General features: G+C 35.7%; 2 protein-coding genes and 1 pseudogene across 3 annotated transcripts; all 3 read left to right on the forward strand.

Annotated features, from left to right (window-relative positions):
• The first annotated feature begins 10,385 nt into the window (after positions 1-10,385).
• Positions 10,386-17,297, forward strand: LOC124840152 (putative ABC transporter C family member 15). 2 transcript variants are annotated; one of them, XM_047316158.2, is made up of 11 exons: positions 10,386-10,461; positions 10,591-11,473; positions 11,600-13,029; positions 13,139-13,225; positions 13,310-13,903; positions 14,004-14,168; positions 14,345-14,639; positions 15,045-15,565; positions 15,642-15,705; positions 15,833-16,072; positions 16,223-17,297. In XM_047316158.2, the coding sequence occupies exons 2-11, from the start codon at positions 10,648-10,650 to the stop codon at positions 16,324-16,326; spliced, it is 4,326 nt and encodes a 1,441-aa protein (XP_047172114.1). In that variant the 5' UTR covers positions 10,386-10,461; positions 10,591-10,647; the 3' UTR covers positions 16,327-17,297. The 2 variants fall into 2 exon arrangements, with proteins under 2 accessions (XP_047172114.1, XP_087960169.1); XM_088104043.1 differs by lacking the exon at positions 10,386-10,461 and having other exon boundaries at positions 10,480-11,473; positions 16,223-16,735.
• Positions 17,298-18,014: 717 nt separating this feature from the next.
• Positions 18,015-19,836, forward strand: LOC148206017 (uncharacterized). Its single transcript, XM_088106231.1, has 7 exons — positions 18,015-18,071; positions 18,364-18,477; positions 18,535-19,016; positions 19,090-19,171; positions 19,246-19,335; positions 19,413-19,535; positions 19,614-19,836. The coding sequence occupies exons 1-7, from the start codon at positions 18,015-18,017 to the stop codon at positions 19,767-19,769; spliced, it is 1,104 nt and encodes a 367-aa protein (XP_087962357.1). The 3' UTR covers positions 19,770-19,836.
• Positions 19,837-24,839: 5,003 nt separating this feature from the next.
• Positions 24,840-25,664, forward strand: LOC148206018 (protein FAR-RED IMPAIRED RESPONSE 1 pseudogene; annotated as a pseudogene).
• The last annotated feature ends 859 nt before the right edge of the window (positions 25,665-26,523 follow it).

Raw genomic sequence — 26,523 nt, forward strand, 5'->3', positions numbered from 1 at the left:
CTTTATATAGTCAATAAATCCTACACTGTGAGAATTATTTTACATATTTCGATATTTTCTTAAAAGATTGAATAGACTCACTTATAATAAGTCGTGATTGACTTTTCATTTTTATAACGAATTTTAAGATAAAGAAAAATTTTAATTTTACTTCTATTAGTTATCATTTTCCACAGCGTCCAAAGAGGGAGAAAGTTGAACTGTGGAAAATAGAATGAGGTGGAGCAATGTATCTTCCTTTCCACTTTCCATTCAGCACAATTAAGACCAACTCGTCATTCAATGTATATATGCATGATTTTGGGATGACTTTTCTATTCTTATCCATCTTTCCTGGCTTTGTAAGAAAAATCCTAGAATGAATTTTAATATTTTTTAATATGGTGAGATAGTACTTTTTAGGGTTAATTATCTTATATAAAATGTTATTGATTTGTTGTAATTTTTTCTTAAAAGGTATTTTAAAAGATTGTCTCAAGTAAAAATGTGAGATGATTAAATATAGAAAATAAATCTTTCAATTAAAGTTTAAAAAGAAAGATTATTCATTTTAAAAATTACTTTTCTATTATCATAGAAAATAAGAACTTTCTTTTAAGAATTTACTTTTCATTCTTGTAAATAACATCAATAGTTCGATTTCGTCTTTTGAGTTTTTTATATTTTGTTCTTACATAATACTTATCTTTTAATCCGAACTATAAAATAAATCATAACTTAAATATCATGATTTACTCTAAGTATATTATCTTAATAAATTTTGAGTTAAAACAAATATAAAATATATATGTTTATTAAATATAACGTTAAAGAGTTAATTTAACTCTTTCAAATGCTATTTTACTATTATATTAATTTTTAAAACTAAGAAAAACTTAAATAAATATCAATCTTTTTTAGTTTAATTTACTATTATATAAAAATGTAATTAGCTTTTCATAAGAATCTCTTTACTAATAAAGATAATTGATTTATGCCTTTTTTTCTTTTGAGTATGACACAAACTCAATTTTTATTTTGTATCACGATTTCTAGTTACCTTCTTGAAATAAAAGAGATAGCATATTCCCTTGTAGCTATTTGTGTTCCTCTATCTTGTGAAGATCATATTAATGTTATTTTTAACGAATAATTAATGAAATATGATGGTTTCGTCACTTCTATCATCTCACATCTCAACTCCTACATTATAGAAAAAATAAAAGTTATTCTTTTTGCACAAAAAGAGAGATTAGAAAAGCATAGCCTCACTGATTTTGGTTTACCTCAAGTCAACGTTACTCAAAGTTCTTGGACACACAAATCCTTTCGTGGTCGCACTCAAAATTAACATGGGGTTAGGTTCCCTTCTTACCATGTTTCACCTCTGTCTCAAAACCTTACCTCCAAATACACTACTCTTGACTATTGGCATTGTTATAAATCAAACAATACCTTTGTTACTACAAACACATCACAAGTTAATGTCACCCACTCTGATCATAGTGAACCCTCAATTCTTGGCACACCTTCCACCCTACATGACCCCATATGTGATGGAAAATCCCTAGCCAAAGGTCAAATCACAAGAAGCATGGTCAAGAAAATGCAAGAAGAGTCAACCATGGAAGGTGAATTCAAACTCTTCTTTTCTTGGGTCATCATAGTATAATTTTGGGTCTTGTATTTTAGGCCTAGTAGTGTAGATTTTATTTTGGTTCTTGTATTTTGGACCTAGTAGTATAGGTTTTATTTTGGGTCTTGTATTTTAGGCTAAGTAGAATATGGTTTTGACCACTCAAGTCAACAAAGGATCAAGGCCCAATGTTGACCAAAGTGGGACGTCCAAATGGCTCTTGTTGACTAAGGGAGTCAACGTTTTCTCTAACTTGGTAAGCAAGAGAAGTAGGTCGTCCAATCCTTGTGAAAGTGCCCATGTGTCATGCTCACATTGGAGATGATTGTCCATTGTTAGTGGCCACATGTCCTCCTCTCATTGGAGATTATTTTCGCCACTTGTCTTTCTCTTAATGGAAAAGATTTTCTCATTGTTGTCCAAGTTAGCCAAGGTCGGAATTTTAGGTCTTGCTTTTACAAATTTGGAGACACTCTTAGCTTATAAATAGAAGAGTCTCCCACTCTTGTATTTACCTATGATTTAGAGTAATTTTATGCTATCAAGTTTGAGCCATACTACTCTTATTAGGTCACCCTAGGCTAGAGCAACCCAAGTGGCCTCCTCTAGCCACATTTCTCAAAGAGTTGGCCTAACCTCTCTTAGAGAATCACTAAAGAAAACCTCCATCATCACCAAACACCATAAAACTAAGAGCCATACCTCACTCCCACCAAAGTCCGCAAACCTTCATCCATTTCCCCATCACCATGACTTTTTCTTCTAGTTTTTGGTCCAACCTAGCTAGGAGGAATGCCATCACTATGGTAATTGGATAGTGGTGTCTTCCACCATATCACCCCTGATCCATTTTCTTTCACCACAAAGCAACCCTATCCTAGTTCTAAAGTTATAAAGCTAGGTAACGAAATAGGTTTACGTATCCATCATATTGGTTATGCTAATTATCCCATTCCCCAAACTACTACCAATCTTTTTCTTCATAATTTGTTTCATGTTCCATAAATCACAAAACATATTTTAAGTGTATCAAAAGTTTCTTGTGATAATAATGTGTTTTTTGAATTTCATCCCACTCATTGTTTTGTGAAAGGCTAGGGCACCCAAGATACACTTATGTAAGGTCAACTTAAAAATAGTCTTTATGTTTTTCCAACTATTGATTATCCTACTGCTTTCTGTACCGTGAAATCTCATGTTATGTCCAATCAATATCATATATGGCACTGTCATCTTGGAAATGCATATGCACCTATTACTCAACGTGTTATACATAATTGAAATATATGTTTTACTACCATTAAACAACTATGTGTCTCTTGTATGCGTGGTAAATTTCATCAATTTCCTTTTGCTACTTCTAATAAAATTCACATCAAACCTTTACGACTTGTATGTCTTGATATCTGGTGTCCAATGCATGTTTCTTCTCCCACTAGTGCATGATATTATACTTCTTTCTTGGATGCTTTTTCTAAATATATATGGCTTTATCTTCTTCATACCAAATCATAGATTTCATAAGTTTTCAATCTTTTGAAGTGTTTGTGGAAAAACAAACTAAACATATATTAAAAAGCATTCAAACTGATAATGTCAAAGAACTTATTGCTTTACATTCTTATCTTTCTTTGCATGACATCCATCATCGTTTCACATGTCCCCACACTCATGAACAAAACAACAAAATTGAAAGGAAGCATGGGTATATCACTAAAGTTGGTTTGTCTTTACTTGTATATGCCTTTTTACCTATTAAGTTTTGGAGCAAAGCTTTTGTGACTGTTGCATGTACCATTAACATATTGCCAACTCTTATATGATATCATCTCACTCCTTATGAAACTATTTTTTATCAAAAACTAAAATATGATATGCTACGTGATTTTTTGATGTTCATGTTATCTATTACTACGACATTACAATAAGTGCAAACTTTATTTTCATTCATGCTTATATTTGTCTCTTGGTTACAATCCTAAATATCATGGTCTCCTAAGGGCAAAACATATATGTCCAGGCATGTGATGTTTGATGAAAATATATTTCCTCTTAAATTTAAACCTAATCCTTTTTCTCCTTCTTTATGTGATTTTATAACTTTATTTTCTAGCACTTCTCTTAAGTTGCTTTATTATAATAATCATATGCATTGTTCAACCCCATCCTAAATTTCTCCCTTGCAGGAATTTCTTGACCCACCTATTGATGTTGTTCCCTTAACCCTTGATACTTTTGCACTTATTTCTAGTCCTACACCTTCACCTACTACTCATTTGGCTTCATTCTCTCCACCTGATGATCCTCATGCACCCCTTTCACAATCCAATCCAACCAACATTCATCCTATGACTACTCAATCCAAGGATAGCATTTACAAACCACAGGTTCTTGTTGCCTATATACCTCCTTCATCTGAAACTATCTCTATCAAGGATATTTTGTTCCTCCATGCTGCATAGACCTGTAGCCCGCGTAGTCTAGCTCGCATAAAAAAAATAAAATTCTTGCACTTGTGTATGTTAGTTACTTTCCTTCTCAACTTTTGCATGGACGTTTCAAATTCTTGTATGAGTGAAAAAGACAAGTGTTATGTATATCTAAATGTGTCAAAATCTCAAGAATTCATCATGCATGTTAAATTACAAATAATAATATGATGAAAATATTTGATTATCAATTTATCATTCAACTCCACAAAGTCTCTTCTTAATTTTGTGAATGTGTTAAAGTTCCTCATTTTGTAGGACATTGAAGGCTTTTATCAAAGGAAATTAAAAAAAAATGGGCCAACCTACAGGCGAGGACTTATGTGGGGTGGGCTAGACTATTGAGCCGCATTTTCAAAGTAGGACAGGTCAACTCTTCCTTCATTTTGTGGGCCAAGTGCGAGGTGGGCCAAAACAAGTTGAGCCAGCCCACATTGCCATCCCTAAGGATGCTTTAACTCATCCATAATGGTTTAATGCAATGAAGTTAGAATATGATGCTCTCCTCACCAATAAAACCTATACCTTATCTCTTTTACCTAGTGGCGCCAAGCTGATAGCCTGTAAATGGGATTTTCACACAAGTATAGTTCTGATGGTAGTTTTCAATGGTGCAAAATCCATTTAGATGCCAAAAGTTTCCACCAAACTTAGGGTTTAGATTAAACCAAAACGTTTAGCCCCATCTTTAAACCTACAACTATTCGTGTCATCTTCACTGTTGCCTTATCTTCTCGATGGCCTATTTACCAAATAGACATAAATAAAGCCTTCTTATATGGGGACCTTGATGAAATTCTGTTTATGCAACAACCTCCTGCTTTCCTCACTCAAACTTACTACAAACTGTTCCATCATTGTTTTTTATGTTTCTCTTTATCACTCGATTGTGGGATCTCTTCAATACCTCACAATCACTTGTCCTGAACTTGCTTTTGTTGTCAACAAAGTATGGCAATACATGCATCAACCACAAGATCATCATCTAAAAGTTGTGAAAAATATATTACGATACCTTGCTAGAACTTTTAACCATGACCTTCTTCTCAACCACTGTGACACTTTATCTCTTCTTACTTTCAATGACGTAAACTAGGGTAGGCTCAAACAGTCACAAATCCACTATTGTACATTGTATGTATTTTGAAAAAAAATCTTATCTCTTGGTCATCCCATAAGCAAAAAGCATTCCCTCACAGTTCAATCGAGGCCGAATATTACAGTATTGCAACCACTCTTGTTGAACTCATATGGATAAAATCGCTTCTGCATGAACTTTGTTTCTTCTACTCCATGCTAACTCTCTACTCTAACAATCCCGAAGCTGTTCTTCTTGCCACCAACCTCGTCATGCACACGAAGATCAAACATTTTGAACTTGATGTTCGTTTCCTTCATGATCACATTTAACTTCGCTCTCTACTTCTTATTCATGTTCTAGGACAATATCAAGTTGAAAATGTGTTCACAAAACCCTCTCACACAACACTTTTCATGTTTTTAAGAGTAAATTTATGGTTGTTCCTAATCTAACCCTTAGTTCAAGGGAAGTGTTATTAAATAATGTCATCCATGCTTAGTTAACGTTTTGTATATATTACAATTACATTCATTTATCTTTGCATGTGTATAAATACACATGCATTCTCCTGTATCCTGTGTGTATCTAGGATATCAGAATAATGTGCTAAATGAAATCAAGGGATATCCAATTATATGATATCTCAAACATGTCTAAGGCATAAGACATAAAAAGCATCAAACACTATAAAACTCCTAATAGAGTGTCTAATCACCATAACGCTTGAACAAAACGATAAGACATTTGAACATCAACTTGTGCTGAGCATTGCTAAACGATATACTTGAGCCCAGACAAAGTTATATGAAAAAAGGCTTAAAAGGTCATATCATAACATACTAAACGCTTTGCCTTTGAACAAGGTAATTATCAAAATGTGCTGACATGTGACAAAATGTTTTGAACAATGTGCTTAACGATTATCAACGTTTAAAACATTTAATGTTGTACAAAAAAATGTCTCTTTGCTTGCATGCTTTGTTCTTATTGTGTGTGCAGGTAATGTCAATACTAAAGCTTTATTAAGAAGTGCTGCACAAAGAACAAAAAGACGTTGAGAGATAAGAAGACATTCTTAGGATGCTTCCTCAAGCTTGGCACTAAAGTCGTACAAGCTACATTTGAATGAAAGCGTTGCCACACTACAAGTAGACTTAACTCTGACCAACTGTCTAAAAAGGCTATGAAGTCTATTAAGAAGTCAGCTCTACGTCCAACAGTCAGTTCTTAAGAGGGTTATATGAAGAAGATCCACTGAAAAGAAGTTATTAATGTTGAAGAAGGTTGAAAATAGAAGAGAGAAAAGAAGAGGGAGAAAGGGAGCATGCTCAAGAAAGATCATTAAACATTATCTCTACTCTACCTCAAAACATATATCGTCTGATGCTCTTTAACATGAGAGGAAGAATCTCATATGTTCACATATTGTATTATATTGAATTGATCCTCTCTTAGAGAGTTGCTCAGATTTGTATTTGTAATCAAACACTGAATTTGTTTGCATTAAATCCTTGTATTGAGCTAAAAGTTCTAGTCAGGATTGACTAGGGAATCAAGAGTGGTTGACAATACTCAGTATAAACTAGGATTGATTATAATACTTGAAAACTAGGAGTGAGTAAACTTAGACTAGTCAAGATTGACTAGGGATACCAAAAGTGATTAGAATACTTGAATATTAGGAGTGGTTAAACTCAGACTAATCAGGATTGACTTGGGATACCATAAGTGATTAGAATACTTGAATACCAGGAGTGGTTAAACTCAGACTAATCAGGATTGACTAAGGAGCCAAGAGTGGTGAGAATACTCAGTGTATACTATGAGTGGTTTGTATTGAGTTGTAATCTTGGATAAGATTAGTGAAACCTCTTAAGAGATCTTGAGGGAGACTCAACGTAACTCAGGTTGAGTAAACTAGTATAAAACATGTGTTATTATATTTTCTATTTAAAACGTTTTCCTAAAATGCTTTATTAAAAATACCATCGCCTAACAACTATAACAAATAATCTAACCCCTGTTATAATTGACAAGCATTGTTTTGCAAAATAATTTTGAAAACACTAAGAAAACACCATAAAAAATTTAGAATTTTTTAAATAATATGAGTATCTTAAATAAATTTGTAAAGTATGAAAAAATAGGTCAAATATACTAAGAAAGAAAAAGATATAGTAAATGATGAATTTCTTAAATTCTAGACTTCAAATCCTTTTCGGGTATTGGCCACTACATTTCTTAATCTATTTCAACAAGTTTCATTTTTGAAGCATCTTTATTCCATGGCCCTAGCAAAAATTATGATCATTTGAATTTTTTAACTGCTAAATCTTGGCAAAAATCACCGACGAATAAAAAAATTTCGTCATAAAATTTATTGACAACGTTTTACCGATTGATTTTCTATTGTTAGTAATTTTAATTTACCGATATATTTTATACATTACTGATGGATTTTGGTCGTTGGTAGTATCAATTTTTCTTAATATAAGTTATAGTAAAAAACTATGTAAAAAAATCATTTTTGATCTATTTTTAGCGAAAAAATCAGGATCATATAGATTAAGAGAAATCTACTCTGACCAAGCAAAAATAGTCACATACAAGTTATTTAGTAAAGAGAAAAATTGAGAAAAACCAACCTCAATGCTGAAAATATTTGAAGGGAAATAATAAACCAACCACAGTGCATTTTTACCTCTGATTTCTCCACGTGAAACATAAATAGAGTGACATAATAAACATATTGTGTGTTGGTAAGAAAAAAATGTTGTTGAAATCAATTGTATTTTTTTTTGGAAGTTTCTGACTTAAATAATCTTGACCAATATTCTTTGAAAAGGATCACTATCTTTTAAGTATTAGACAATAACATATAATTTTACATTTAAATGTTTGTCATTATGTCACTCAAGATTTTGATAACAACAAATAATATCAAGATTTGATTTATTTAGTGACTTAGTTAAATGGGAAACAAACTATAAAACTATATTCAAGAGCAGACAAAATCTATTATTTATCAAATGCATAAGAAGTGCAAAACATGAATAAATGTTTATGTTTATAAACGCAAGACAACTTTAAGAAAATAATAAACACATTAAGAATTAGATAACCTTAATATCAACAAATGGCTCTAATGCACCATTAAAGGCCTAAAAGATCATTCACCTTTTAGGAGAAACCTTACTATTTTCAAAGTAGATACTACAACATAGCTTTTGTGCAATGCATGCTCAACATATTTGTTCATATAAAGAGTATCATTTTTCTCAATAAACGAAATATAATAACGAATTATAACCATAAAGTCAAAACAAATAGGAAAACTTTAACAATGAATAATATAAAAGCATTGAGCCATGACAATAGAAGTTCTCAAGTATTAATGACTACCAAACATACTTAACATTATACACTTACATAATCTTTTATTCTTTTAAAGTTTCAAAGCACTTAGACAAATTGCCTTCTAAACAACTTTGAAAACAAATTTCTTTTAATTCTTCACGTGTTTGACGTTATTACTTTGAATAATGAATGTTTATATCCACTTAATTGAGAGCGAGTCTTTAAACAACGTTCCTTTTGTTTTAAAACCCAAACAAACTTTGTGTATACTTTACTTATAGAAGTCTTTTGTAATCGTGTTTATACTTGCTAGAAATTTATTAGATATGGAAAAACTTTATATACCTTTTTAAACCGTAAATAATAGTGAGAACACTTTTTTAATAATTGTTTGTATATTATAACTCTTTTTTTTTACATTAGATTAGTAACCATAGCCTTCATATCATGATTAAATGATTTTAGAAAGCTTTTATGATCTTTTCAATAAAATAATAATTAGACAATCCTTTATACACCTGTTTAGCAAATTTCCCAACTCACTTTTTAAACTTTATTCAAATATCTAATTTTGTAATTAACTTTTGTTTTTCAGTTATGTGATTCTTTTAATTACTAATATTAAAATTATATTTTGTATTTGGAAATAATGGGCATACACTATTTAAATAAAATCTTAAAATCTAATGAATTTCATTTACTTTATTTAAACAAAACATTTAAAATTAAACAAATTAAAAAAACTAAATCAAATTTATTGAATCTGACTTTTTTACTAAATAGTGATATAATGCATTAAACCCAATCATTGCATGTACTTCCCATGTACATTTTAATCAGCATAATTAAATATGATAATTTATTCTCGTAAATAATATTAACAAAATTAATTCTTTGCATTTTGATGAAAAAAAATCAGTAGACTGATATAGTGTGATACCGCTATGGCAATATATTCTTTGACAATTGGAAATAGAATACTTAATTCTAGTATAGAATCATAAAAGATATTTATCCATTTATTATTAAATACTAAAAGAATCATTAATATAATAAACTTTCATTATTACAAACCTAAATGAATCACAGAATGTTTATGTTTAACACTACATATACAATCAATTACTGTCTAAGATACTATATCTTTCTATACAATAGTAATCTTTTCAATAATATTACACGAATTATAAAAATTGTACATATTTTATATTATTAGTTGACTTATTAGCTCCAGCGCCATGCGTAATACATACATACGTACACAAAAATTTCTCATTAAAGTTGGTCGTCAAAGATTCTAGTGACCGAGACAGTGACTTGAGCCATCTGCAAAATACAAATTTATAAAAAGAAATATATATTTTTGTTTAATCTTTATAACAATAATCTGTTACCATATCTATACCTAAAAGATATAGGAAAATGTTTTTTTACATACACTACTTCATAATTCACTTTTAAAGATACTTCGGTTATTAAAAAAGTTAATTTTTATATTTATAAATAAAGAAAAATGAGTGGATATAAAATATATGTACAAATTTATTGATGTAAAAATAATACTAACGAAGTACAAAAATAGTAAAGCAGATCCACCCACCGGAGGTTGGAAAGAAAAAGTTAATAAGTAATCTAATTAGGGAAATGGATTTGAATTAAATAATTAGTTAATAGTGAATAGTTAAAATATAATTTTCAATAAAATATATAGTTTAAAATAATATAGTGAAAATATTGATTCGTGATTGCGATGCTTTGCCATTATAGTTCCCGGCCATGTGTCTGGTGTGTTCCATATATACTCCATGGTTTAGTTTATGATAATCCTATCTGTCATTATCCTATTACTACCGACTGCCGTCAATCATCTTCAATACTTGTAAATTCTCCTTTCGCTTCCTTCCTATTTCCACACCGAGGTGTGCCAAAAACTTTTCGTTTTTCAACCCGTTATGCTTTTCTTTTCTTTTTCGTTTTTCCTTTTCTCCCTTTTCTTCTCTTTCCATTCGGGTATATGAATAACATAACGCATTCTCTGTATTCTACAGATTCTTCCTTTTCTCTTCGCTGCACCTTCACTCCAAGGTACGACCAAGAAAACAACCATGGTCGTTTTGGATGCTGTGCTGGGAACACTCAATGTGGCATTCCTTTATGCCATTTTGATATGGGTTTTGGTCGATAGCTTGAGACAAAGCAAGCGCAGCCGTGTTCCTGATGGGTCTTTCAAACGAGGACCAATGCTTATGGCTGCGTTCACTGTTCTATCCTCTGCTGTTATATCTGTTATGAACATGGTTCTTGCTTTTCACCAATACAGCTCCACGAAAGTAATAGGATTTAACTCTGTTTCATTGCCACTCAATTGGGTTTTGGCCACTGTTGTTTCGTTTTATTCAGTGAGGACCAGAGTGAGGGAGAATAAAAAATTCCCTCTTGTGCTCATACTGTGGTGGGTTTTCTCTTCTCTCGTGGATGTGCTCTCTCTGTCTGTAAGGGTGGTCAAAGATTTCGAAGTGTTGGACTTGTGGTTTTTCTTGTCAGAGGATAACTTAGTTGCTTCGTTTTCCTTGCCTTTGTTGGTGGTTCTTTGTTTCAATGTGTGTAGAAGGGAGCGCAGTGATATGGAAGAGGGGTTGCTTCAGATCGAGGAGGAGTTTTCAATGGAGGAACACGATGAAGAGGCCTTCACTAATGCAAGTGTGTGGAACAAGCTTATCTTCCGTTGGTTGAACCCCATTTTCAAAACGGGTCGGGTTAAAAAGCTTGAACTTTCTCATATTCCTCCAGTTCCTTGTTCTGAATCCGCGGAAAGTGCTTCTTCCATGTTGGAAGGGTCACTTCGGAAACAGAAACTCGGAGAGGGCTCCTTGGCAAAAGCTATAGCCGATTCTGTATGGAAGTCTTTGGCCTTGAATGCAGTTTTAGCTGGTATATTTTATATTTTATTCAGTGTCACCGTTACTGTTCCTCTTTGATTTTTGTGCACTTTTAATCAAAGTCCTTCTTATACTGGTTATGCTAATTTTTTATGCTTTGTTTACACTTGTATTGTAGGTGTTAACACAGGTGCCTCTTATATAGGTCCCTTGTTGATCACAAATTTTGTGAATTTTTTACTGGGCAATAATGGTGATTCAAGCGTCCAATATGGATTGGTTCTTGCATTTGTTTTCTTCCTCGCCAAGACCGTGGAGTCACTGAGTCAAAGACAATGGTACTTTGGTGCTCAACAAATTGGAATCCGGGTGCGTGCAGCTCTTATGTCTCTAATTTATAGCAACTCCCTAATGATGAAGAGTGCTGGACCAACGCAAGGTAAAATCATCAATCTGATTAATGTTGATGTTGAAAGAATTGGGGACTTCTGCTGGTACATTCATGGAGTTTGGTTGCTTCCAGTTCAGGTCATTTTGGCCTTGGTAATCTTGTACATCAATCTGGGTTATACCCCTTCTTTTGCTGCATTTGGTGTCACCATTTTGGTCATGGTGTGTAACACACCTTTGGCGAATAGGCAAGAAAGTTTGCACTCCAAAATCATGGAAGCTAAGGACTCAAGAATCAAAATGACATCAGAGACTATGAAGAACATAAGAATTTTAAAATTGCATTCGTGGGAGACCTCATTCTTGCAGAAACTCCTCCAACTTAGGGAAACTGAGAGGGGGTGGCTGCAGAAATACCTCTACACATGCTCAGCAGTCGCAACACTATTCTGGACGTCACCGACTTTAGTTTCTGTTGTTACCTTTGGTGCTTGTATACTGGTGAAAACAGAACTAACAGCCGCTACAGTACTCTCAGCTTTAGCAACTTTTCGTATTTTGCAAGAACCAATCTATAACTTACCTGAGCTTATCTCCATGATCATTCAAACAAAAGTCTCCCTTGATCGAATCCAGGAGTTCCTCGAGGAAGAGGATCAAAACCAATTCATAAATAGGCATACTTCAAAAAATTCATCAGTTGCTATTGAAATTAACCCGGGGGAATACGCATGGGAAACACACCATCAAACACACAAGAAACCAGCAATTCAAATTACAAGAAAGTTAGTGATAAAGAAAGGTCAGAAGGTAGCAGTTTGTGGGTCAGTGGGGTCTGGTAAGTCAAGCTTGCTGTGCTGTATTCTTGGGGAGATTCCATTAGTATCTGGGGCTCTAACCAAAGTTTATGGGACTAGAAGTTATGTACCCCAAAGTCCTTGGATTCAGTCTGGAACCGTAAGAGAGAATATATTGTTTGGCAAGCAAATGAACGAGGAGTTTTATGAAGATGTTTTGGATGGCTGTGCTTTGAAGCAGGACATCAACATGTGGGGTGATGGAGATTTGAACCTGGTGGAGGAGAGAGGCATAAACTTGAGTGGTGGGCAGAAACAGCGGGTTCAATTGGCAAGGGCTGTTTATAATGATTCAGATATTTATTTCCTTGATGATCCTTTTAGTGCTGTTGATGCTCATACTGGAACTCATTTGTTTAAGGTAAGTAGTGGTAATGATTAATATATATGCGTTGTTCACTTATGTACTTTCTGATGCAACAATTATTTGTCTTCAATGAACATCACCTTTAATGCGAAATCCTGTGCAGAAATGTCTCATGAAACTTTTATACGATAAAACGGTTGTTTATGCAACCCATCAACTGGAATTCTTGGAATCTGCAGACCTCATTTTGGTAAGCTATTGAACACTCTTCTTTTGATGAGGATTTTACTTTGCAAGTTTTTTTATCCTTAACTGTTAATATAATTTTTGGCAGGTCATGAAAGATGGAAAAATAGTGGAGTCAGGAAGGTATAAAGATCTTATAGCATGTCCCAACTCTGAACTTGTTCAACAAATGGCCGCTCACCGAGAAACAGTACATCAAATAAACCCAAGCCAAGAAGAAGATTTTGCTAGCTACAGACCCTGCCCAAAAAATCAAATTGAAGTTACTCGAGAAAATATTCAAGATATCATGGAAAATTGGAAGAGAAACAAAGAAGAGGAAAGAGAGACGGGTCGAGTGAAATGGAGTGTTTACTCAACTTTTGTCACATCTGCTTATAAAGGAGCACTTGTTCCAGTTATTCTTCTCTGCCAGATCTTCTTTCAAGTAATGCAAATTGGAAGCAATTATTGGATGTCATGGGCCACAGAGCAGAAGGGCAGGGTTAATAACAAGCAGCTAATGAAAATATTTGTTCTTCTATCTTCTGGGGGCACCATCTTCATACTGGGAAGGACTGTTTTAATGGCAGCTGTGGCTGTGGAAACTGCTCAACGCCTTTTTCACGGAATGATCACGTCAGTTTTCCGGGCACCTGTTTCATTTTTTGACACCACACCTTCAAGCCGAATTCTGAGTAGGGTAAGTTTCACAATTACATCTCTACTTCAATGATTTTGCTATCTTATGATTAATATAAGCTTCAATCATATTCCAACCGTTCTCTTTGTGATGATTTCAGTCATCAACAGATCAAAGTACAGTTGACACAGACATACCATACAGATTAGCTGGACTAGTATTTGCACTGATACAGTTATTGAGTATCATTGTGCTAATGTCCCAAGTTGCCTGGCAAGTCATTCTCCTCTTTTTTGTGGTTTTTGCTATTTCCATCTGGTATCAGGTAAGAACTATATCAATCTTTGACAATGTACACAAATTAAATCATATAATTTTCCTATCAAACATTTTTCAGCGTGAACTGATATATAGATTTTATTGTGATCTCTTGTCATGATGAAGCCATCGTCTTGTCAAATCTTTTCATGTGCCAACTAAAAAAGTCACTTACTTTTGCAGTCATATTACATCACAACAGCCAGGGAACTGGCCCGGATGGTTGGGATTCGAAAGGCTCCAATCTTGCATCACTTCTCAGAATCAATTGCTGGGGCTGCCACAATCCGCTGTTTCAATCAAGAGCAACTATTCTTGACCAAGGTTAACGTTCTAATAGATGACTATTCTCGGGTAGCCTTTTACAATTTCGGCACCATGGAATGGTTGTCTGTACGAATCAATTTCCTCTTCAATTTGGTCTTCTATTTTGTTCTCGTCATCTTGGTTACTCTTCCAAGGTCTACCATTGATCCAAGTAAGCCCTCTTTTTTTCTATTCATCTTATAAGCAGTTATTTGCATGCATGTGAGAACCACTTTTCTACTTCGTTAGTTAAGAAGCTCTGAAGAGGAACACTTGTTATTTATTAACCTCAGTTACAACTTTACTACCAAAAAGAAAACTAATTTTTGAGAAACTTAGATTCTTTGTATTAGATCCTTTTGGGTGTAGAGTGATGCGGTTTTATTCACGTACTAGAGGTTCTTTGTGATTGATCTATGAGGCAGTACTCGGTTATTTATTGACATATGTTTCTTTCCTATCTCTCGTCACTCTTTGTACTTCATACTCAGATACTTGTTAAAAAGTAAATGAAATAATTAAGATTAGATCCACAGGTAATTATATAGAAATGCTAAGTCTCTTCTTCTGATTTCAGGCTTGGCGGGTCTGGTAGCTACGTACGGTTTGAACTTGAATGTCCTCCAGGCTTGGGTGATATGGAACCTTTGCAATGTTGAGAACAAAATGATATCAGTTGAGAGAATATTGCAGTTCTCTAACATACCAAGTGAAGCACCCTTAATTATTAAAGATTGCAGGCCTGAACAAGATTGGCCAAAGGAAGGAAATGTTGAACTACATAATCTTCATATACGGTATGATCCCGCTGCTCCTATGGTACTCAAAGGCGTCACTTGTGTCTTCCCAGGACAAAAGAAAATTGGTATAGTAGGCAGGACAGGGAGCGGAAAATCTACTCTTTTGCAAGCTCTCTTTCGAGTGGTGGAGCCTTTGGAAGGAAGTATACTAATTGATGGTGTAGATATTTCCAAGATTGGTCTGCAAGATTTAAGATCTAAGCTTGGTATAATTCCTCAGGATCCAACCTTGTTTCTAGGTACTGTAAGGACTAACTTGGATCCTCTAGAACAACATGCAGATCAAGAACTTTGGGAGGTTAGCATTAGCAGTTAAACACACTCTTGAAAATGCCAATGTTTATATTATTACTGAAAGAACTTTCTCTTTTCAGGTTCTCAGAAAGTGCCATCTTGCTGAAATAGTAAGGCGGGATCCAAGACTTCTTGATGCACCAGGTATAGTTATTTGTTTTAAAAGTGCACCATTAAGCAGTGTAACTTCAATAGCTGTCCCACTTCAAAGTTCGGTACTTTTCACTCCCAAATACTGCCATTGATACGAAATGTTCTTTGACTGATTTAGTGGCGGAGAATGGAGAAAATTGGAGTGTTGGACAAAGGCAACTTGTTTGCCTTGCTAGGCTACTACTGAAGAAAAGAAGAATTTTGGTACTGGATGAAGCTACAGCATCCATTGACACGGCAACTGACAATTTAATTCAGAAGACAATTAGGGAAGAAACAAGTGGATGTACAGTCATTACAGTAGCACATAGAATTCCAACAGTTATTGACAATGATTTAGTTTTGGTCCTTGATGAAGGTACTACTTTCACTTGCACACTAAGCATGTACTTAATATATGTGATCATACCAAAAGGATGGAAAACCTTTTCCCATAACAAAGCTTATGGTAGCATACTATTTCACCCTTTTGAGTTCCTGACAAGCACTACTATATTGATGTGTACAGGGACAATTGCAGAGTACGATGACCCTACTAAATTGCTGCAGAACAGTTCTTCTTCGTTCTCAAAGTTGGTTTCAGAATTTTTGAGGAGATCATCTCAAAAGTAACTTCCGGAAAAGATAAAGAATGAGGATACAAGTATTTTCAGGATGATAGTATAGCAATAACAGACAACAACACTGTACATAGAGAAAAGTTGGGCCCAATGCTGAGCAGAATTAGTTCTTCCGTTGGAGGACAGCTAAAGAAACACTGACTGATTACAATAACAAAATAGAAGGGTTAAGTTGACAAAGATTTGAGGCTCCTGATCTTAGTTGCTGTTCTCCTGTCACGAACTTGCTGATTTTCTAACCAATTTTTCCTTTGCCAATATATATATATATATATATATACCCTTTTCTATTGAAGATTGTTCCATAGCTTCATTAATGATTTCGTACAAAATTTTTGAAAGCGTTTGTGAAAGCTCTAAAGTTGGAATTTAGAGAGGATGCACAACAGATCTTTTCTTTATTTTCTTGTACACATCAACAGGCTCCAAGACACCATCATCGTCAAAATAGTTTAAATTAGTATTTTTAAAAAGGAAAATGTTATGTTGACAACCATTTTTTGACAACAATTTCACAACGCCATGTGGCGTCTTTGCATTGGGTAAATAAAGTGAAAAGAAATAAGGAAGAGGTTATCAGGCCGAGGGGTATTTTTGGAAGAAGATTTCAAAATTTTAAGAAATGGGTTTGGCGGTTTATTTTGGGCGTAAGGTGCGTAGGTTTTTCAACCCTTCCATCTTCTCTGTAGCTCTGTCGTCCATCTTGACCCTTCCATCTTTTGTCGCGTTGTATCCTGTATGTTATCTTTGAAACCCTAATGTTGTTGGTCTTGTGTTGTTGTATTTGTGTGGTTGGAAGGCGGGTGTCGTTTTCTGTGTGGTTACTTTGTTGTGGATTTCCCGTCTGCTGGAGGAGGTCGTGGAGCATTGTTATCCGTCTTTGTTGGTGTAAGTAAAAATGGTCGAGCCCTCACATTGTCTTTTACATTGTCTTTTGGTGTTTCATTAACCTTAATGATATAATGAGTGTGGATTGTTATCTTGTTAGGGCAGTTTCAATGGAAGGGAAAAAACGAAGTGTAAGAAAAATTATAATTTTCTTTTTATAGATTATTTATTATCGTATCAATTGTAGTTATTAATAAAGTTATCATCATTTTTGTGTAGTGGCGGCTTCTTATCTCGATGGACTCATCGATCATTATTGAAATGAATCGTTTACTAGGAAAGTGTCATGTCGAGCGCATTAGGATGACTCCATTTATGTGGTGTTTGAATATTCATAGCCTTGTGGAGGTGAATTTGAAATTATTGAAGGTTATGGTTTGCAGGTGGGCCGGGCATGATAATAGTTTTAGAGTAAGTCAACAGTTGGTGCCCTTTTCAGTTATTGATGTGTTCATGAGCATAGGTTTAGAAATAGGTGGTTTAGAGATTCCGTTTGATGAAGTAGTTGTTGGATTGATTGGTGAAATGTTCAAATAAAAAACTATCACTTTGAAGGAGTTGACGGACATGTTTAATGTCATTGTGCATGATAATAACATTGATGTTGATGTAGTATGTAGGTTATATATATTAGTTTGTTTGGTTGTTTTTTATTTTCCTAGGAAATCAAGGCATGTTTGTAACATGCCTTTTGCAGTGTTAGATGACTTAGACAGTTTGTGTCTATACGATTGGTGCACCGGTGTACATAAACATATTGTACAAAATTTAAATAAATGTAAGAAGAAAATTATGAGAGGAGGTATCGCGCAGTCACTCACTCTTAGTGACAATGTGGCAGTGTTGCAGGTAACATGACTTATAGTTTATTATTTTGATGTACTGGAGAACATTGTCAATTAGGTTTGATGAAATAATATTATGATATTGTAGGCTTGGGCGGTTGAAAGACTTTCTTTGCATGGTCATGCTTCACACAGGTTTTTCCCGCGCATAATGCGATGGTTCCCGTATAAATCAAGGACCGAAAAAATTGAACATATATTTAAGACCGAAGATGTAAGTGTTTTGATATTCATTATTTTTGATGTAAAAATTGATTGTCTTATTTGTCAAAATTTGTTGTGTGATAATGGTGCAGTTAAATCTGGAGTGGTATGTAAGAAAGGAAGATCGTCATCGCCCGGAAATCCGTGCAGCTTTCCACATGGATGACGGAGGGATGAGTGAAGGATCCTTGGCTGAAGGATCCAAGGTTGAGAAAGATGATGACAAAAGCTTTGATGACGGCACATGGGAAGTAGGTGCCTAGGAGAGATTGAGGAAAAACAATGAAGATCTCATAGCATTGAATGCCAAGATTGGAGTTCTTACTAGGGAGTTATTTGAAATTTGTCAAACTCCAATCTTTACTGAAGAAGATGCATGTGGTACTGATGAAGAAGTGGCTGGTGGAGTTGATGAAGCACCTGAAGTTGGAGGTGACGAAGAGCCTGAAGTTGGTCGTGATTGTGGATTTGAACAACAAGGTGATGGTAATGCAGTTGATGACCCTCTAGGTGCATATACGGAAGTAAGAGGAGAGGATAAAACCGCATATGAAGATGAGATAGTTTCAAGAAGTCATGATAAAATTGTTTGTATTGAAATCCATGATGATGGTGATGAAGACGAACGGGAGGCCGTACCATTGGTTATCCCCTCATTGCGCAGTTTTGTTGGGGATCCAAGCAGCACTGTTGATGTAGACCAATTGTACAGAGCAGTCAGCGTCAGAGAGATCACTGTATACAGGTATTTGCTGTGAATTGTAGTTGTGGTTGGCGAATCTCTATTGTTTGTGATGGACTAATATTTATATGTTTAGGGTTGTATGCGAGATAATTGGGCAAACCTTGAGCACGACTTCATTTTACACTTTGGCCCCGATAAAATACGTTGATAACATGGTTAGTATTGTGACATTTCTTTGTGTTTCATGTTGTAGTTTATGTTAGTAATGTGAAAATTTTTTATTGTGTAGGTGGTGTTATTTACTTGTACGATGTTTATGTACTTTGAGAAAAGGTTGTGCGGTGTTGTTAAGAGGATTCATTTTAGTCCATTATACTTGGTAAATAAAATTTGATATTGTATCATATATTTCATTGAAAAATGATTTTTGATTGATGATTTTGAAATTGTCCACAGCACCATATTCTTACAGATTATAGGAAACGTCCACATAATCGTCATGTTTGGACGCTTCATAACTATAACAGTTATTTGCGTTGCGATCATTTTGGACTTGGAGACATTGCCACAGCTGACTTTGTGAGTAACCTTTAATGTGCAATATTTGTCCAGTTTTGGTCGGAAATGTGTTATTGATATTGTTTTTATTGTTTGTAGTTGTTTATGCCATTTCTCCACGATGATCATTGGTGGTGTTATTCAGTGAAATTGAGTTCATTAGAGATATTTGTGATTGACTCATTGGGTAAGGGGATCAGAGACCAGAAAAGGATAAACACAGTTGTTGTAAGATTCCACATATTTCATTGTTGATGACCCTGTGATTGTCAGATAACCCTATATTATTTAACATTTTTTTGTATTTGTTATAATGAATAAATCTCTTTTATTGAAAAAATAACGCACCATTATAATAAGTATTTCAAAAGTAAGGGAGGGTTTCATAAGTGAAATTAAGGGTCATTACTGCGAGGGAGTTCAACAAGTTCTGAGTTGGGCTGCTGAAAAATCTAAATGGTAATCGTTTACAGTGGGTTAGTAAACGATTACGTGACAATAATGTGTGTTTTGTACATAAATTTGAATTGAAATAGTGAACCAGGGTGACTTTGGTGACCATTGGCAAAAATTGTTAGTTTGACTCAGAGTTGCACTTGTGTTTGGAAGATGTTGGTGTTTTAGTGGTCTTACAGGGTAGTAGGTGATGTGAGGTGACCCCAAGTAGTGGGGAAGAACCCATTTTCAGTGGGGGAAACATCTTGGGCAAGGCCTGAGCTAGTCTGCTGAAAAACACACCGTCGTAATCGTTTACACTGTCCTGGTAAACGATTACGCGAGAACATTCCAGGTTTTGTACAGAAACTTCAACTGCAGTAGTCAGTCAGGGTAACATGAGTGACCATTGTTAAAAACAGTTTGTTGGAGTCACATGTGCACTTGTATTTGGAAGATGTTAGTCATTGACTGTTGGTAGATGGTGCTTGGTGATGTGATGTGACCCCAAGGAGTGGTGGGGAATGACCCATTTTGAGTGAGGGGACCAAGTTGTGGAAGGACTGACTCAGACTGGTCAAAAAACCCTGTGATAATCGTTTACAGTGTCTTGGTAAACGATTACGCGAGAGAAATCTAGATTTTGTACAGAAACGTGAAGTGAAGTAGTCAGTCAAGGTAACATGGGTGACCATTGTCAAAACCAGTATGTTTGACTCACACGTGCACTTGTGTTTGTAAGTTGTAAGTTGTTAGTCTTTGACTGTTTGTAGATGGTGCTTGGGGATGTGATGTGACATCAAAGAGTGGGGAGTGTCCCATTTTGAGTGGGGGGACCAAGTTGTGGAAGGGCTGACTCAAACTGGTCAAAAAACCCTGTGGCAATCGTTTACAGTGTCTTGGTAAACGATTAAGTGAGAGAAATCCATACTTTGTACAGAAACTTGGACTGAAATAGTCAATCAGGGTAACATGGGTGACCATTGTCAAAACCAGTATGTTTGACTCACACGCGCACTTGTGTTTGGAAGTTGTTAGTCTTTGACTGTTTGTAAATGGTGCTTGGTGATGTGGTCTGACCCCAAGTAGTGGGGAATGAGCCAATGTGAGTGGGGGGACCAAGTTGGGCAAGGTCTGAGTGAGACTGCTCAAAAAACCCTGTCGTAATCGTTTACACAGTTCCGGTAAACGATTACACGAGAGAATTTCACTTTTTGTGCAGAAACTTCAACTGAAGTAGTCAGTCAGAGTAACATGGGTGACCATTGTCAAAACCAGTATGTTTGACTCATACGTGCACTTGTCTTTGGAAGATGTTAGTCTTTGACTATTTGTAGATGGTGCTTGGTGATGTGATGTGACACCAAGGAGTGGGGAGTGTCCCATTTTTAGTGGGGGGACCAAGTTATGGAAGGGCTGAATCAGACTGCTAAAAAACCCCTGCTGTAATCGTTTACACAGTCCTGGTAAACGATTACGCGAGAGAAAATCACGTTTTGTACAGAAAATTTAACTGAAGTAGTCAGTCAGGGTAACATGGGTGACCATTGTCAAACCAGTATGTTTGACTCACATTTGCACTTGTCTTTGGAACATGTTGGTGTTTGACTGTTGGTAGATGGTGCTTGGTGATGTGATGTGACCCCAAGGAGTGGGGAATGACCCATTTTGAGTGGGGGGACCAAGTTGTGGAAGGGCTGAGTGAGTCTGCTCAAAACACCCTATTGTAATCGTTTACAGTGTCTTGGTAAACGATTACGTGACAGAAATCTAGATTTTGTACAGAAACTCCAAGTGAAGTAGTCACTCAGGGTAACATAAGTGACCATTGTCAAAACATTATGTTTGACTCACACGTGCACTTGTGTTTGAAGTTGTTAGTCTTTGACTGTTTGTAGATGGTGGTTGGTGATGTGATGTTACCCCAAGGAGTGGGGAATGACCCATTTTGAGTGGGGGGACCAAGTTGTGAAAGGGCTGACTCAAACTGCTAAAAAAACCCTGTGGTAATCGTTTACAGTGTCTTGGTAAACGATTACGCGAGAGAAATCCAGATTTTGTACAGAAACGTGAACTGAAGTAGTCAGTCAGGGTAACATGGGTGACCATTGTCAAAACCAGTATGTTTGACTCACACGTGCACTTGTGTTTGGAAGTTATTAGTCTTTGACTGTTTGTAGATGGTGCTTGGTGATGTGATGTGACACCAAGGAGTGGGGAGTGACCCATTTTGAGTGGGAGGACCAAGTTGTGGAAGGGCTGACTCAGACTGCTAAAAAACCCTACTGTAATCGTTTACATAGTCCTGATAAACGATTACGCGAGAGAATTTCACGTTTTGTACACAAACTTCAACTGAAGTAGTTAGTCATGTATTGGTAGGTCACGTATGGACAAAACAATTTAATTTTAGCCTCAGATCTAGTGCTATGGAGTTCATGTTGGTATTACAATTGTCAGAGAGGGTGGGAATTGATAACAAAGCATGCCAACAATTAACTTCAAAACATGTCTATAACACAATCAAATTCATCATAAGACAACATTAATAGAAATTAAGCTACACACCATACACAACAATAATACATTCTAGGTTTGAAATATTACAATTATCCATTACATACTTATAATGGTCTTAATATAATATTACAGTTATCCAAAACCCACTACTGGTTGTCTGGTTGTTTGGACGTTGATAGTTGGTCAGATGGAGGTACAAATTTCCGGAGGATGTCATCCACATTGAGTTTCTTCTCTGCCCACATAGGGAGTCGAATGACAGATTTTGGGGTCTCCTTAACGAGGTCAATTGTTGGAGGACAAACATGAGCTGGAAAAACCTTGACTATAGAGCGATGCGTAATATTGAGGTAGTAGTTTTGCTGAAATGTAGTGAAGGGGTGGACCTAAATGTACAAACCAAATTAGTGAGAAGAAGAACATTGAAAAACCAAGAAAACAATTATGCTAGTTAAGTACAACATGGATGGGTTAAGAGATTGAGTAGCATAACGGAACCAACTCCGATATTGTCTGCAATTTGAGGGTCTTGAAGAACTTTCTTGTGCAAGGAAGCCTTCTTCGTGGCAGTTGGGTCCTTCAAACATATAATAAGTTATTAATCTACCATAACATGTACTATTGTTGAATAAAGGAAATAATACCTTAACAGTCAACTGCATATCTCCCAACCCATTTGGCTTGCACTCTTTCAATATGCAAGCAACAAATGGAAGGACCTCTGCTAATTTTGCCTCTTGGAGGGAGTTGACGTTTTCGAATTTTCCATCCGTTACGAGACCTCCAATGACAAAAATTATATGAAAAGAGATTACAACTCGTGAACGTAATAATGTTGTTTGAATCGTGTATGAGATTGAGTGTACCGTGGTGTTCAATAAACATCTGTGCCCATTTCCAAGCATTGGAGTTGAAATCTCGTTCATAAGTTGCCTGAGCAACATCACGAGCAAATTCTTGTGTCGATTTGGGTTCTTCTGTTCCCATTCTATTTAGGAAAGCTGCTTGGATGTTACCTGCAGGACCAGGTATAAGCGATGCCAACGCATCGCATTTTTTCAAAAACGATTCATGGACATCATCATCATAAACAAGGTCTTGCCATGCATCCATGATTATGCTGAAATTTTCTGTCCAAATTAAAATACCACGTTAACGAGGCAAGATGAATGGGATCATTACATAAGTAACTAACAATTCAAAGAATGGTAAATGGGTTAGAAATATAGTCACCTGATTCAAGTGTAGACAATGGGTTTGTCCCTGATATTTAAAGAGAAGTACATGGACAAACACATTACATGAAATCAATATTTTATAATGCATAAAAAAAATTATTTTATAACTATTTCCATTATGAATGACGAGATGTTGGTTGATGAAACTTTATTTCAACAAAAGATTAAGAAATAATCCGTTAACTTGTTAAAATGAAGTTGCATTAATTGTGGGGATATCTCTGATTTGATAGGAAATCTTTAAAAGTGAAAACCATTGATTGTGGGTTATGAGAGAGAGAAACTTTATGTTGACAACATTGAATGCATGGTTTGTCAACGTAAGCAAATTAGTGCTTCAGAAGGCAAAAATAATAGCTTTGGCGGTACTAAACACCTACATCAACGTCCAACGTTAACATTTTGCCCCATTAAGCAATCACTTTCAGAAAACTTACTTTGGTCTTCATTAAAGAGAAGGGGTACAAGCATCTTCGGAAGTTTGGTGACAACCACATAAGGTTCATTTGTGGTGGACGTAAATGTTGAAGAGGAGGTTGGTTAGGACCATTTGACCTTCATTAAAGGGCACCACCATTCCAGCACGGTACGTATTACTTTACTTTTTCGAAATGGGTTTATTTACATATTTTTTTTTAGTTGACAGTGGTAATTGTCGTAAGTTTGATGAGTGAATATCATTTGGTTTATCTTTAAAGCTGGGTCTAATGTCGAAGCACACAATTGATGTGGATGAAGTGAATGAGTATAATCACAATGTTCATGACTGTAATGAAAGTTTATTGGAAATGGACCCAACAGTGCATATGTGTTTTGAATCAATGATTAAAGCTGGAAAATTTTACACAAACTACGCCATTAGATGTGGGTTTGCCGTGCGGACTAGAACTTCTAAAAAAGATAAAGACAACAACGTGTACTACTTGAGAATAGTTTGTTCAAGGGAAGACAAATATGTGTCTTCCGTCAAACCAGTGGTCAAAACACTTCCAAGTCAAACTAACCAATGTCCTGCTGGGATAACCATTGCAAAGAAGGACGACAGTGGTTTATAAGAACCGTTGTTTTGGACCACAACCATTATCTTTGCCCGAATAACTCCAACCTATTTGCAGCGAATAGAAAGTTAAGCATGCAAGCAAAACACACCTTGGAGGTAAACCATGATGCTGGAGTTAGGTTAAATAAGAGTTTCCTTAGCATTGTCAACGATGCCGGGGGCTATGAAAACATGGACTTCGTCGAGCGGGACGCGAGAAACTACATTGGCCAACACAGAAGATCTTTATGTAAGGATGGTGATGGTCAGACACTCCTACGACACTTTTCTTCAATGAAAGATAGAAATAACGAGTTCTTCTATGACATTGCACTGGATGAAGGGAATAAAATCTGTAGTGTGTTTTGGGCTGATGCAAGAAGTCGTGCTGCATGTGAAGAATTTAGTGATGTTGTTTCGTTTGACACAACTTACTTAACAAATAAGTACGACATGCCATTTGCGCCTTTTGTGGGAGTTAACCATCATGGACACTCCATTTTACTTGGTTGTGGATTGTTGTCTTCGGAAGACACTGTCTCATTTGTATGGTTGTTCCAATGTTGGCTTAGATGCATGCGTAATAAGAGTCCTAAAGGTATTATTACTAACCAATGCAGGGCAATGGCCAACGCTATTGAACAAGTGTTTCCTAATACGAGGCACGGGTGGTGTTTATGGCACATCCTGAAGAAGTTGCCTAAAAAATTCCACGGCTATAGAAATAATCCCGCTATCAAAAGCGAACTACATGCGCTTATATATGATTGTGGTTGTCCAACAGAATTTGAAAATGGTTGGGAGGAACTACTTACCAAACATGGATTGGAGAAAAATGAATGGCTATGTAATTTGTACGAAGAGAGACATAAATGGGTTGGGCCGGCATGTCTACCACTCAGAGAAGTGAGGGAATGAATGCTTTTTTTGATGGATTTATTAATTCCACAACCACACTTCAACAATTTGTGGTTCAATACGACAATGCCGTTAGGGTAAAGGCCCATAAGGAAATACAAGTGGACTTCTCCTCCATGAACACCACTGTTGCATGTGGCTCTCAGTCACCGATTGAGAGACAATTTCAAGTCGAATACACACATGCAAAGTTTGAAGAGGTCCAAACAGAGTTCTGTTCAAGGATGAATTGTTTCATCAAAGACACCTTAAAGGACGACTTATGAAACACTTACACTATAAAAGAGGAACGAGTTTAGGAGGGTAATCGTTTACTAGATAAATTTTACAAAGTTCAATTTGATCCCCTGACACAGACAAGCACTTGCTCTTGCCAACTATTTGAGTTTAGAGGCATTATATGTCGCCATTCCCTATTGGTATTTGGTCAAGAAGATGTATACAGTGTTCCCTCACAATACATTTTGCGGCGTTGGAGCAAAAATATCCGAAGAAGACACACACTAATAACAGCATCGTATATTAATTCCACTAATGAACCACGCATGGAAAGATACAAAATGTTGTGCAAACGTTTTTATGAAATTGCTGAGGTTGCATGTGAGTCTGAGGTTGCTAGTACTCAATTGGAAAAAGAAATTAATTGTCTTGGTCAAAAATTTGGGTTCAGTTCATCCATGACAAATAACATCATTAGTCATGCAGGCCAACTAAGATACGATACTGGTGCATGCACGTCAATACCACATAGTCCAGTTGGAACATCTGATGTCCTTGTTTACAGTCCTGAAGCTGTTAAGCGAAAAGGACGTCCACGCACAAACAGGTTGAAGTCCACCGTTGAGAAAAGAACCCAAAG

This window comes from Vigna umbellata, chromosome 1, assembly GCF_029865625.1.
Source record: "Vigna umbellata cultivar VRB3 chromosome 1, Vumbellata_1.0, whole genome shotgun sequence".
Taxonomy (NCBI): Eukaryota; Viridiplantae; Streptophyta; class Magnoliopsida; order Fabales; family Fabaceae; genus Vigna; species Vigna umbellata.